This window comes from Drosophila ananassae, chromosome XR (genome assembly GCF_017639315.1).
Source record: "Drosophila ananassae strain 14024-0371.13 chromosome XR, ASM1763931v2, whole genome shotgun sequence".
NCBI classification, from domain to species: Eukaryota; Metazoa; Arthropoda; class Insecta; order Diptera; family Drosophilidae; genus Drosophila; species Drosophila ananassae.
This window is the reverse complement of record NC_057932.1, coordinates 16,424,851-16,439,730: the sequence shown is the minus strand read 5'-3', so window position 1 is coordinate 16,439,730 and position 14,880 is coordinate 16,424,851. Positions and strand designations below refer to the sequence as shown.

Below are 14,880 nucleotides of genomic sequence, written 5' to 3'. Positions count from 1 at the left end.
AGACAACAATTACAATAAACAATAAACTAAACAGCTTAAAAGAGCTCAAGTGATTTCATAAAAAAAATAGAAGAGAGACTGGAACAGGAGGGGGAAGTATAAGAGTTCTTATACTTGAATTGAAAAAGTTCTAAAAAGTGGGTTCTAAATAGATGTAAGATGGCTAAGATTCAGGGGTTTTGGGATGAATGTTTTATATTTTATGTATTATAACAAGAGATAAAGAATTAGTAGAGATTTAAGCTTTTCTGGGTAGTTATAGTTCTTTTTTTATATGGTAGACTTTTTATAGAACTCCATGCTTATCGTAGAGGATCTAAATAGTAGCTCCTAATCATCTTACTTATCCTTGACATTCTTGATATATTCTTGACAGGATTAAGCTCCTCTATCTTATTATTCTTCTATTTTTGTTTTAAGCTAAACCCTGTATAGAACCTCTTTCTTATCCCTGCAGTCTTTTATAGTTCCTAGGATTTACAGCTTTCAAGATTAAAGTGATATATTAGAAGTATTTTAAAATAATATAGAGAATTATTAAAAATTGAAGAAGATCCACCCTGTTATATGTTATATTTCCATTTCTTAGATCCTATCTCGTAATATTTTTAGTTTCTTCCTTTTTATCCTTCCTTTTTATATCATTAATTATATTATTAAAAAATATCTAGAACTGACAAGTTTTTAGACTGCTCTGGCTTATAATACTTCTATTTTTCTCTTTACGGATCCCTTTTTTCCATTTTCTCCTTGCTTATCCCTGATATCCTTAATAGTTCCTACAAGATATGACAGTTTTAAGATGAAAGTCATACATACAATGTATTATTTATCGAAGTATCTAGAACCACTCAAGAAGTAAGCTTCTCTGTCTACTAATGCCTCTATTTTTATCTCTCCCCTCAATGCTGGCCTCATAATTAGCCAATTATTAATAGCTCTCCTCCGACAATCGAAAAAATTAGCATGCGTGTTGGACTTGCTCCAGTTTCTGACTTGGTCCTGCCTTGAACCGCAAACTTTGAATTTCAATTGCCTGTTGCAAGAGGGGGGGAGGGAGGAGGGATAGAAGGCATGTCCGACCCAGTTATCCTGTCAAAGGGAATGTGTGGTGAGCCCCTATTCCTTATCCTGGCGCTTCGTCCTTTCTCTGACAAGTGAAAGGACAACAAGAGCAGACCCTGGACTCTTGCTGCGTTTTTTATTTCTGTCTCTGTTTTGGATATTTTTTGAAATGTATCCTTGTATCCTGTATCCTGTATCCTGACACTGTCACACGCACCTTGAATGCCATTTTGCTTGATTGCTTGTGTTTTTTGTTTTTTTTTTTCACTTTAAAAAATTAAGTAACTCGACTGGAGCGACTGGCGACTGGTAACTGTCTCAACTCGCCATTCTTTAGGCCTATTTATACGAATTTGCCGGATCGGATCGGTTTGGATCGGATCGGCCGGCGATCTCCGCTCTCGAAAATATGGTGCACTTTTCAGTTTTTTTTTTTCAGTTTTTCCAACTCAACCTCAACTTGAGGCTATAGACAAAAAAAAAACAAGAAAGGAAAAACTTGCTGAAGAGGAAGTCCCAGGTGGAATACTCTTTCTTTTAAATAATTGTTTTATTTTCGGAATAAATTATAGTTTTTATATAAGTAAATAGATAAATATATATTTAGTAGACTATTTTTGAGTTGAATAGAGTCTAAAAAGAGTACAAGACATTGCTAGTTATTAGTTAATTATTGTTTAACAAAATTAATAATAATTATTTAAAAAAAAAAATTATATCAGACATAAAAATTGTATTTTTGGGCTGATGAAGTACCCCTTATGAGAAGCGAGGAGGAGGGTGCTTTTAATTATAAATAATTTTAAATCTATTCTTACATTCCAATTTAAAAATAAACCTAAAAAAATAAAAATAAAATATATATTTTATAATTTTTTTGGGCTTGTTAATTGCCTCCTATGAGAATCGAGGAGGAGGGCGCTGTTATTAATTAAATAATTTAATTTAATATAAATAAAAATTAAAATTAACTTAAAAAATAAATTTAAAAATATAAAATTTTTTTTATTTTTCCGTTTCTTAAGTGCCAGCTATGAGAATCGAGGAGGAGGGCGCTCTATATTTTTAATAATATTTTTTTATATATATTTTTTAATACAAATTGCAATGAATGTACCAAGTATTATTTGTTCTTAACTGTTTTTCTGACTAATTCTCCAACTAAACCTTTTGAGAAGCGTGTAGAAAGGAGCTGCTCCTCCAACTTCCTCCCAATAATTTCTAGAATTTTCTTCGCAAAGAATATACCTTTGAGAGCCACCTCCTCCACTGCCCAGGCCACTCCACTTGATGCAAAAGCCACTCTGCCATCCGTTAGAGTATCTGGAGTAAAAAAAGGCCCCCAACTGCAGAACGGGTTATGGCCAAGTTGGCAAAGCAGGCAGCGGCTCAGAAACTCAAACCCAACAGATGTGTGTTTGGATTGAAACGCAGGCGTGTCGCGCTACGCAACTCGATGGCCACCCCCTCAAAAAAAAAGGCAAAAATCAAACAGATACCCCCCCTTAAGACTCACTTTTTTTGGACAAAAAAACATTAATTGCCTTTGTTTAATTGGAAATTTGTGGCAACTTGTTCGGAGATCGGCTCGGAGGCACTCTATTGAACTCTGCCTTGGACTGCCACGCCCTCTTTTTTTTATAGAAATGGCTAGTAGGATGTCTTTATGGCATCTGGAAGAGCGGGAAATCGAGAAAAGCCTATTTTTCACAAAACATTTTCCAAAAAAAAAAAAAGGAAAAGAAAACATCATTCACTTTGGCACTTGTCACTTGTTTTTTATTAATGGGTTTTTTCGACTTTTTTGGCATTTTTTGGCATTTTTTAGGCCCAGCCTACAGTTATATTTTGGTTATTGGTGGTTTTCGAAAAAGGATTAGAAGCAAGTGATACCCTTTAATATTTTAATAATAATTTTCAAGGAGCTTTATTTTTGTTTCAAACTAAAGTTTGAAAGTTATATTATTTTTTCTATTTCAGTTATATTTCTTTTACTTTTATTATCTCTTATAGGGTATCTTTTAGTGCCTTACTCCCTTATTAGTCCACCATTTTTTCGCACATTCTCACGCAGCTGAAACTGGCTCGCAGAATGGGCGCGGAAATTGGCCACCAGATCGGATCAAATCGGTCTGGGGCCCGGGTTTTGGGTCGCAGATTGCGACTTGGACTCCATTATAACAAGCCCAAAGGCCCCACATAGCTTGAGGACCCACTACTCACTACCAACAACAACAACAATAACAACAACAACAACAATAATAACAACAACAACAAAAACAACAACAAACTATATAGAAAACTAGCATTTTGAAAGGCAGTATTTTTTTTTTGCGTCTGGGAGGAATTTTTTAATTTATTTTTATTTATTTATTTTTTTGTTGCTAGTTTGATTTGCAATTTTTGAACTTTTTTGTTATACTCTTTAAGGGGGTACTTTAATTGTGATTTTTGGTCTAAAAAGGTATTTATTTTCTTGATTGGGGAATCTGTTATAGAGTTGTTACAAGACTGTCCGCGTGTCCGCTGTCCGCTTGTCCGTTAAAATCTTTCTAGACTGGACTAGGCTCTTGGTTTTAAGGCTATTATCTCCAATTTTTATGTGCTCTTAGTAGAGTTAGTGGTAGAAGTACTATAGACTACAGAGCTACTAACTATAGAGTTGTTACAACACTGTCCGCGTGTCCGCTTGTCCGCCAAACTGCTTCTAGACCAGATAAGTCCCTTGATTTCAAAGCTATTAACTCAAAATTTTTTCCAGACCTTCCTTAACTCATTATACACTCTATAACCAAGAATCAAGGGGATCAGCTTACTATATCCCATATATAACTCTAAAGATAGCTTGTGGAAACAGTATTTTTAGATATTTTTTTTACAATATATCCTTAAGAGTATCTAATATTCTCCTCCCATTAAACTAATATTTCCTTTCTTGATATTTTTTAGTATTTATTGGCAATCTTTGTGGGTCGCTTTAAAATTTATGCGCACTTTGTGCGTTGTCGTGACTTCGAGATACATATGTATCTGTATCTGTATCTGTATCGCATGAGATACTTATTGGAGCAAGTAAGAGTGTGGCTATACCTATTGGTTGTGTAATGTAGCTCCCTACTCCCCTCTCTCCATGCCCCAGCTGGGGGGCAACTACAACAAAAGTTTCGCAACTGAAGCTGCGAAAATCTTGTCTCTTGTCTTGAATTTTTCAATAGTTTTTCCTTTTTTTTCAAAGAAAATTGAGAAAAAGTTCAAGGCAACCTTCGGAATATAAATAGGGGCGTGGCAGGACATAAAGGACGAGTGGGGAGGGGGGCGGTCAGTAAAAGCATTATCAAGCAGTAGATGGCGCCACTTGTTTTGGCATTGCCAATTGTCAGAAATGGCCAAGAAAGCAAATAAAGGGCTACAGGGATAAAAAAAATGGTAGGAAATCAAAAATTAGTCAAAAATATTCATAAAATTGGGAAATTGTAATACAAATACATTTTAAATTAAAGTATTGAGTTTTAAGAGAAAAAATGGTTGCATTTCTTAATTGTTTTCCATTTCTAAGAACAGATTATTTAATTTTTAGACCAAGATAAAATTCTTTAAATTTTAGAGAAAACCTTTGAATTTAAGCCTTTTATTTAAAAAAAATAATACAAAATTGCAAAGAAAATAAAGGAAATATTTTTAATACATCTTTTTAAGTTTTAAGAGGTTAATGAAATACTATTATTTTTCAATAATTCTCTATTTTGTAGGGTAGAGATGCTATTTCTAAAATGTTTAAGATAATTTATAAATAAATCGTTAAGAATTTCAGACATAAGACTTTAGGGATTCAAAAAACACCATTATTTTTTTTGTAACTCTCTAATTATATTTTCTTATAATTACATTCTCTTATCTAATAATTCTATTTAAAGGGCAAAGTTCTTATGATTTGTTAAAAAAAAACCTTAAAAATAAGTATTGAAAAAATATAAAAATAAAAAAAGCTAAGAACTATTTTCTATCCTCTTTGAAGATCTCTTATAATTATATTGTCTTATAATTTTCTCTAATATTCTATTCTATTCTATTTAAGAGGATTTTGATGCCAAGATTTAATGTCTTTTTTAGAGAAAACCTTAAAAATAAATATTTTAAAAATAGTTAAAAATTAAAAAATGCATCCTAGTCTCTTGAAAGTTCTCTTATACTTATATTCTCTTATAATTCTCTTTAATAATTCGTTTGAAAGGGATCTTGCAGCAAAGATTTTATGTTTTTTTCGACAAAACCTTAAAAATAAATATCTAAAAAAAATATATATAAAAATAAAAAACAATTTAAGAACAACTGGCCAAGTGCCTTCACTTTTGTTTAGTTTTCTTTACTTTTTGTTTGTTTTTTGTTTCAGTGTAGAAAGAAAGTCAACTCCCCCGTTGCAGCGACAATCATCGATTGTCATTGTTGATGTCCTTCCCCTCCCTCCCTCCCTCCTCCTCCCCCTCCCGCCCATTGTGTAATGTCCTGATGTTTCAATTATGAAGCCCCCGCCCCCCTTAACCCACTACTGCCCCCCTCCCAATACGCAATCTGCGAGCTTTTTGTCTCCGACATTAATTTGTATAATTGCAATGCCAATAGAGGCCGCGTCGGGTGCACCGGGCCATAGCCATAGCCATAGCTATGTCCTTTGGGCCAGTGGCAGGACTCTAGCACCACCCACCCCCTGTCGCGCCTGTGGTGTCCAGTCAGGCGAAACTCCCAAAGTGGGTCACCGCCGCCACAATTTTGTCCAGAAATTGGATATCCTTACGATAGTTTGATATCCTTGAGGCTTGTATCCTTTTTGCTCTAAAACTTAAAAGCTAAAGGATCTCTAGCCAAGGATCTAGTGGCTCTTTCTTCAAATATTTCCTAAAAAAATACATTTTTTTTCTTGGATTCTAGGATATCCTTGCCGTTTAGAGCCAAAAATCTTGATCCTGCCACCTCTGGCATTGTTTCCATGCCCCATTGTGGCACGATTGCTGCTCTGGCATGGCGCTTTGTTTTTTTTCCCCGTTTTTGCCCGCCGTGGCAGCCACATTTGCCTAAATACTTGCCACACTCGACCATTGTCACACATGCCGCTTTCTATTTTTGCTATTGTTGCCTGCCCCAGAGGGGTGAGAGGGAGGGGAGTGGGGGGGAAAAAGGACTGAGGTGTCCTGGAGGGCGGTCGCCCTTTGTTGGCATTTCTCGTGGAATTTCCAAAAGGCGAAGATTAATGTCCGACATGACCTGACAGCGACGCGTCAACATGGCATCGATATCCCGATCGAATCAGGGGGAGAGGGGGATGGCTGGGGGAGGGAGGGGAGGGAGGGGAAGAGGTGGTGATGGGACAGTGGACCCATAGACCCCCTACCACTAATCACACCCACTAAAGTTGGCCCATCTTTAACAAGTCATTAGGATTTTCGGCGTTAATCAGGACTCTCTAAGGGGGCACCAGAGGGGGTTCCGGGAGTCTATTTGGCCTAAAAAATTAACCCTTTCAAGACTATAGATTTGGCTTAAAAGTAGGTACTACTATTATTATGCTAGGTACTACCATTTCCCTTAAAAATAAACTATTTCAAGACTAAAGATTTGGCTTTAGAGCAAGTTATAATACTTATTTGATTCAAACTCATACAAATGTTGGATATTATTATAGAAACTTGATCAGAAACCCCCAACTGTGGTCTAGGGATTCGGGGAGTCTATTCTGGTTAAAAAATTAACCCTTTCAAGACTATAGATTTGGCTTAAAACCAAAAATGACTATTTTTAGTACGAGTACTACCACTTCCCTGAATAAAAATGATAAAAATGTGTTTTATTTTTATAAAAATCTCTAACAGAAACCCCCTAAAAGGAGCTAGTGATTCGAGGAGTCTATTTGGCCTAAAAAATTAACCCCTTCAAGACTATAGATCTGGCTTAAAGACAGGTATTACCATTTCTATCCCAACTAACACCACTTCCCTTTTAAAAAATGCCAAAAATAAACAAAATTTCTATAGAAATGTCAGAAAATTCTGCCACCAAAAATATTCATTATTTTGCCAACTGGGCCCTGACAGTTTTGCCCGCCAGATGGCGCACTTTTCCACGCAAACTGCAGGGGGCAGGGGGCTGGGGGCGTGGCACCACCCACCTTGCCACACAATTACTTGCCACAAAAAAAAAAAAAAGAAGAAAAGTAGAGCAACGGCCGGGCATTACGCGCTATTAACTGCAAACGCATTAAAATTTAACCTTCAATTACAAAATCAATAAACTGCCCCCTCCACCCTCCACCCTCTGCCCCTCCACCTCTCTGCTTTAGGCCAGCCACGCCCACCCCCCTAGTAACGCCTTTGTCTGTCTCGCTAATTTGATTTCTTGTGTGATTTTTGTTGTTCTTGTCGGAGGTGCTACGCCGATTTTGGTCTTTTGTTGTTCTTCAATCTTTTATTTTCATATTTTTTTTTGCTTTTTTTACTGGGCATCGCCCCTCGACATGCCACGCCCACTCATTCTGCCTTAATTCCGCTCTGCAATCTGCGCATTTATTATTTTTCATTATTTTTTTATTATTTTGTATTATTTTGATTATTTTCTGATTTCTGTCTCTCGGCTGGCAATGTTCCAGATTCCAAGGCAGTGGGTGGAATATTTTTGGTTCAGAACGAAGTGGAATATGTTCTATAAAAATAATAATAATTTATAGTACTTAATTCTAAGTAATACATGGTTCCATTAAGTAATGGGCTGATTTTTTATACTCTTTTATAAAATAAATCAAAAAGGTGGTGAAGAAATGGATATTCTTTTCATCTAAAATATTTAATAACAAAACTAATTCCCTTAATTAATTTCTTATCTATTTTAACTTTAAATATTTCATAATTTCTATATATTTTTAATTCAAAACAAAGAAAACATAACAAAAATGAGAAAATAAGACAAAAAAATGTTAATTTTTTCAACTTTACTATCATATCTAATAAATAAATAATTAAACTAATAAATAATAGATGTACAATCTGTTTCATTGTTCTATAATCTTTTTAAGGTTCTTGAAACTTACCTGGACAATATAGTGAAGAAGTGTCTGTTTTTTAATTAATTCCAATCAATACAATATATTTTTGAAAAATTTAAACTGTATCTCCAATCTCCAATCGATCCAGTGATGTTACTATTATTCTGAAAAAAGAAACAGTTTTTTTAGTTTTCATTAAACACGATCTAAATAAAATCCCTTTAATATTTTATGGGATTTTTGAATTCTTCTAAGATAAAGAAATATCTTTAAATCGAGAGTAAAAAGAGTAAAATATTAGGAAAATAAATATATCAAATTGTGTATAAAATTTAAAAAAATATAAATATTAAAGTATATAACTTTTTTAAATTCCATGTTTATAAATGGAATAAAAAAAGGAAAATGGAAGAAATAAATGATATTACTTTTAAATAAAAATCTATCCAAACTATTCTATTATATTGCACTAAACACTAATATTTTATTATAATTCCCATAATTTTATTATTTTTAACTATTTATATTTTAAACTTAAGAACCCTAAACCAATAAGCCCAAAAAAAAGAGTAGAACTTAAAAAAAAAAAAAAAGCCTGCAATTTGTTGAAAAAAAATTTAATTTAATTTTTAGAGGAATGTCCGGGTCGGTGGATGGATTCCTGAGGAGCCAGTGGGCGGCAGGTGGCAAGTGGCAAGTGGCAGGTGGCAAGTGGCAAGTGGCAGACGCAAGAGGCAAGTCAGAGAGCCAAGCAGATATATATCTTCCAAAAAAAAAACAAGTAACAATATTTTGAGACGAGAAATTTGGACTCTGAATGGAATTTGGAAGTGGAGGCCAGAAGGAGCTGGAATTTGGAGGGGGGGGGGGGCAGCCAAAGGGAGGGGGGGTGGTGGTGGGGGGGGAGAGTCCCTAGAACTTAATGAGCACCTTTAGCAGATCCCGACGCACCAGGAGCAGATCGTCGCTCACTATCTTGGTGGCACTCACGTCCAGCTCCAGGCACCTGGCCACCTCCGGGTCGCTGTCGTTGAGGCGCCGGGTCCGCATCTCCGCCACGAGGAGGGGCAGGAGGCGGCGGCTGATCAGCGGACACCGCTGCAGCTTCAGGACCTTCAGGCGACGCAACTCCTGGACCAGATCCGCCACATTGTAGTTGCCCAGGAAGGCCGAGCCGCTCAGATCCAGCCGGCGGAGGTCGGTGAGCGCCCTCAGCATCAACAGCTCCTGGCCGGAGCGCTCCTGGTTGGGCATCACCAGAGTCCGGAGTCGGGTCATCCGGGAGATGGCCTCCAAGCTGTCCGACGGCACATAGTTCGGTCCCGCCTTGCCCAGCTGCAGGTGCTGGAGGACATTCCTCTCCGCCAGTTTCCGCATCAGATCCACCTTGACGCTATACGGCTCCGGCTCTAGGGGCAGGGCCTTCAGCACCAGTCTCTGGAGGCGTGGCAGCCCACCGATCTCCTCCTCGTCCAGGTAGGGGCACTCGGTGATCTCGAGGATCTCCAGACCGGGACAGTTCCTCGCCACCGAGTCGTACACCGCATCCATGTCCACCGTGATGACGTCCTCGAACTCGAACCAGTCCTGCTGCAGATTCCGGTAGCGGATCATCGAACAGCGCAGCTCCCGGAGCTCTGGCAGACATCCGAGCTTGTAGAGATTCCCAGGATCGAGATTCTCGCACCGGGTGAGGACCAGGACCTGCAGCGAGGGGGGAAGGCGATGCAGGCTGCTGCCATTCAAGCCTGTATTCCCCAACAGATCAAGCTTAAAAAGCAACCCCATTGGGTGAAAGGCTGGCAGGTCCTGGTCCGTCAATCCGCATCGGCGCAGCGATAATTCCGTCACATTTCGAAGTCCCTCCGCCCGCTGGAACAGCAGGAACATGTGCGGCGAGCTAAGGGGCACCTCGTTAAGGTGCACGATCTTGAGGGCCGGGCAGTTGGGCCCCAGCCGCTCGGCCAGGCACTTCAGGTGCGGCCAGTTGAGGGGCAGTGGTCCGCCCCTCAGCTCCCGGATGTGCGAGCCGGACAGTCGCATCAACTGGTCGATGCCCCACTCGGTCAGCTGGCCCACCTCCGCCATGTCCAGCACTCGGCCGCGGCGCTTCGACTCCAGCGTGTAGATCTCCTCGAAGCGGCGGCAGGTGGCCGCAAAGGTCAGTCGCGCCTCCAACGGCAGATAGTCGGTGACCAGCATCCGGAGGACATCGTCCAGGAGTGGTAGTTTATACCCAGAGACCTTCCCGCCATCGTACTGCGGCTGCTGGGCACTGCCGCAGGCCATCAGGTAGACCTTCCTCCCCAGGACACGATGCTCCTGGCGGTACAGAGCCCGGGCGGCCGAGGTGGCACGCTCGAAGAGCATGGTGCCCTTGATATCCGGACGCTCGTAGGTAATCTCGGTGATCTCGCCCAGGCTGATGAAGTGGAGACGGAGATGGGTCTGCGGCACAGACGCCGTACAGTTGAAGGCGACACGTCGGATGGGGACACGGTCCTCGGTGTAGGCGATGTCGTCCTCCATGAAGAAGTTGCGACGCTCTGGCTTGGCAACTAGACGCCACATCTTATCGATAGTTGATCGATAAATTGGGATCGAGTTAATCGATGGAACTATCGGCAACAGGTACAGATAGAGCGATAGTTATCGCACCTCAGGCAGAAAGTTATCGAAAGCAACGCTGAGAATCGCGAACACACAATCGATAAGTTATCGATACTTATCGACACAAAAACACAAATAACAAAAACCAAAAAAAAACAAAAACTTATCGAAAAACACAACAAAAAAAAAACACAATAAACACAAGAAAACACAAAAGAAAACAAAAAATCACAAAAACTAAAACAAAACTTGAAAAAATCAACTTTTTAGAAACTTTTTGGAAAACTTTTTAAAAACTTTTATGAAAACTTTTTGTTTTTGAACTTTTTTTTTTGAACTTTTTTTTGAGATTTTTTTTTTTTTTGAGATTTTTGAGATATTTGGATTTTTGCTTTTTAGAATTAAGGCTTTCAGGCTGGAGAATACGATCTATACGCTTTAGAAGTCCCGTATCGAGTGACGAGAAACCCCACAGCCCTGGGGCACATGGGAATGGATCTCGCCCAGCCCACTTCGATCCCCAAAAATCTCATCCAAGTTACATAACTTTTTGAGTTTTTGAGTCTGGCTTTTTTTTAACCAAAAAGTAAGCCAGTCGCGGCGGCAATTAAAAATCAACGCAAAGTGCCGCTAAGTGCTGCAATTATCTCCCATGGGGCCACTGGGGCGTATACGCAATATTTGTGTCTTGGGGGGGAATTATTTTGAAGAAAAAAAAAAGACAAGAAAAAGTAAAACTAAAGTGGTTTTGAGAAACAATTAAGGTCTATCGGCTTTAATTTGATTTTCTTAAATATTTCATGACTTAAAAATAAATATTTAAACACTTAAAGACCTAAAAACATGCCCTTTCTGGCCTCTTTTAATTAAATTAGTTTATTTCATTTTTCGGGATGGCAGCCGCAAAAGTGCGAGGGCTGGCCAGTCTGTTTATTTTTAGGCTTTTTTTTGGGCATTTTTCTTTCAATTATTCCCCTAATCATATACCCTTTGATTAGTTTTATTTTTAAAATTATTATTTTTATTTTTTTGGCTCTATTTTGTTAAAGAAACCCCCCTTTTTAGAGGAAAATTATTGCTTATTTTTTGGAGAATTTCCAGACCAAGTTACCCCCCCAGTCTTGTTGTCCTTCATTTTTGGGCCTTTGGGCAGCCCTCTAATTGAGTTGCCTTATTAGTTGCTCCTGGAGGAGGTCCTGGAAGCTGGAAGCCCTGCCAGTGCCCGGCCCGGGGTGTCCTTGGAGACGCAACTGGAACTGGAGACTGCGTGGGAGTGGGCTCCGCGAAGCTCTCTGGCTTGATGGACACTGATAGAGTCGAGTGGGAGTCCTTTTGGCCAATTGTCCTGAATTATGGCTCCTACTGGTAGACAGTATCCCCCTCCCCCTACTAGCCCTTCCTCCCTCCTTTCATCTTACAATTTATTTCCATTTTTCAAGGGTACTGCCTTCGTTTTGTATAATTTATGAATCCATTTCCATTCTACCCCCCCCCCCCCCTTTTGCAGCCTCTTAAAGGGGCGTGGCAAGGACATGAGTGGCCTTCAAGAGTCCTGCTGCCAGGTGGTACCTGTTACTCAGTCTTAACCCTGAAGCGGAAGAGCGGAAGTGCCGAAAAGTCAAAGCTATTTCCGGTTAGGAGGGGGGAAGGAGGGAAACTAATTAGTCGGAAATTAAGGAAAAATTATAAAAAAAAGGATAACCAATTGAGTAATTAGTAATTAAAAAGTTATGGATTTAGGGAAAATATAAAATATAATTTTAAATATTATTATTCTTAAAAATACTATTATTAGAGGGTTAAGAAAATTAGTAATTTAAAAAGTAATAAAACATAGTTAAAAAATAGATAAAATATAATTTTGAATATTATTATTCTTGGAATTATTGTTTTTAGAATGTTTTTAGAGGGTTAAGAAAGCAAAAAAATTAATAAAAATAATAAAAAATAGTAAAAAGTAGTTGAAAAAAATATAAAATATTATTTGAATATTATTGTTCTTGAAAATACTATTTTAAGATTATTTTTTAGAGGGTTAAGAGAGCAAGAAATCGATAATAAATAATAAAAAATAGATACAAAATAGTTAAAATATATATAAAAAATTATATAAAAAATAGAAATAAAATATATAAACTTCAGACACTCTCCAAAAGCAATTAGAAGCCTCTACCACCTACATACCCCCCCGGCCCCTATAATCTCCCCTATAATATCCCACCTTAATCCCTCCTTCTTGCCATTATTTTCCCACCTGTCGTATTGTTTTTTATTATTTTTTTTCTCCTCTCCTCTCCTATTTTTATTTTGATTTCTGTGTTAATTACGCATACCGTTATCCGGTGACAGAGACAGAGATAGAGGCCCACAGTCTGTCTCATTAAAGCCAGAGAGCCAGAAAAGCAATTAAACCGGCCATAGCCGCTGGCCATTTTGGCCAAAATTCGTTTTTAGCCGAAAGTGGCAACTGGCAACTGGCAAGTGGCAACTGGCAAGTGGCTAGTTGCAGGTTGCACTCGGTCGGGGTGGCATTGTTTTGTCGGGCCTATAGTGTTGTTTGGGCTTTGGTCCGGTTTCAGGCAATTAAGCACTTCTGGCCCACAAATCCGTAATCCGTAAACATGGCCCGAAGCGGAGCCACCAGACCCGGAGATCCGAGATTCCTTCTTCCACTTACGGCCTTTTGGCAACGAAAGTAAATCGTTTTCGGCTTAAGTGTTTTCTGTTAATTAACTTGGCGGTCTTGGAGGTGTTTTAAGGCTAAAAAAATATTATCTAAATACTTAAATATATATATTTTATTTAAATTTATTTATTTTTTATAAAAAATAACTCTTTAAACGAGAACTTTTTGGAAAAAAGTCAGCAAACTAAGCAGTTTTACGCTTTAATAGCTTTTTAAAAATTAAAATAAAATATATATTAAATCTATTAAGCCTTAAGATTAATTTTTAATAATATATTAACTTATGTCTTAACTAAAATCTTAGTTTCTATTAAATATTTCATAGTTTTTATACATTTTTAACTCAAAAAACAAAGAAACTCTCACAAAAAACAATTCAAAATTCCCTTAAAATTTCCCTCTCAAGACTCCCTCTTTTAATCCATTTAACCCCCAATATCTCGGCCCGGCTTAATCATTTCCGTCCGGAACTCCTTCCCAAGAAGGCCCAAAGTGGAAAAAGTAATCCATTGGCCGCCGGATGAGTTGGCCAAGTCTGGCAGTATTTGGCTTACAAGTTGCAAGTAAAGTGGCTGCCACTGCCACTGCCACTGCTGTTGCAGATGCAGTTGCAGTTGCAGAGTGTCGCTTCCAGGCCACTTCACTGGCCGTTATTTACCGTTACACTCTTGGCGGGAAAAAAGAAAAAAAAAAACAAAGCCAAGCCAAGTTAGCTCCTTATTTTCTTTTATAGCCAGTTTATTGAAAGGCCGCCAAGAGGCAACCCCTAACTTGCAACGTGCCACACTCGCCATGTTGCATAATGATGATGATGATGATGATGATGATGATGGTCAATGGCCAGTAACCAGTTGGCCAGTAGTCAGTAGTCAGTAACCAAGTAGGGATTGCCACCTTGCCACCTTGCCACCTTGCCACCTTGCCACTTCCCACTTGACCGTAGCCGTAGTGAGGAAAACACGCGGAAGAAAGTGCCGTAATCCATGGGGCACTAAAAGCATTGAAAGCTCACAAATTTATTGGCGCAACTTGAGCGGAAAGGTGAGAACCGCAGGCGGGTGCGAGTTTTTAGAAAAAAAAAATAATAATAATCTATGAGAAGGGAGAGGGGAGAGGGTCTCTTAGGGGAGGGATTAAGATTGAAGAATGAATACTCTATCCATAAATTATAAGATAAATCTTAAGGATAGCTAGTATCTATACATTAGAAGATACTCAATATAATAATATCTCTCTTAAAAAACACAAGATTTATGACTTTTCTGACTAATCAGTTGTTCGAAAGCTATAGGATATAGTCACCCGATCTCTGCCATTCCAACATATATATCAACTACCAAGAAAATAAGACTCTCTACCAAATTTGAAGACAATATCTTCAAAACTGAGGCTCTAACTTAAGCTAGAAACAAATTGGCGGACACACGGACAAGCGGACAGCTTCGAAAATAACTAAAATAGGCCTTTTTAAGCTAATATATTTCATAAA

General features: G+C 38.5%; 2 protein-coding genes across 6 annotated transcripts in view; both read right to left on the bottom strand.

Annotated features, from left to right (window-relative positions):
- LOC6505098 (cuticle protein 21.3) overlaps positions 1 to 14,880 on the bottom strand; it is a 49,923-nt gene that overhangs the window by 14,804 nt on the left and 20,239 nt on the right. For 2 of the 5 annotated variants that reach the window (XM_032452077.2, XR_006507763.1), the window contains exon 1: positions 1,283 to 1,517. In XM_032452077.2, coding sequence (XP_032307968.1) covers positions 1,283 to 1,294 — 12 coding nt within the window. In that variant the 5' untranslated portion in view covers positions 1,295 to 1,517. Of the gene's footprint in view, positions 1 to 1,282; positions 1,519 to 8,140; positions 8,260 to 14,880 lie in introns of those variants that run through there. The other 3 variants (XR_006507765.1, XR_006507764.1, XR_004310203.2) reach the window with 3 other exon arrangements.
- On the bottom strand, positions 8,732 to 10,873 carry LOC6505097. The gene has a single exon (XM_001965435.4). It carries the CDS (start codon positions 10,664 to 10,666, stop codon positions 9,008 to 9,010), a length of 1,659 nt encoding a protein of 552 aa, XP_001965471.1. The 5' UTR covers positions 10,667 to 10,873; the 3' UTR covers positions 8,732 to 9,007.

Bases quoted from the DNA above. Each gene is read 5' to 3' on its own strand.
- LOC6505097 (XM_001965435.4), bottom strand. From the start codon at position 10,666: ATGTGGCGTCTAGTTGCCAAGCCAGAGCGTCGCAACTTCTTCATGGAG.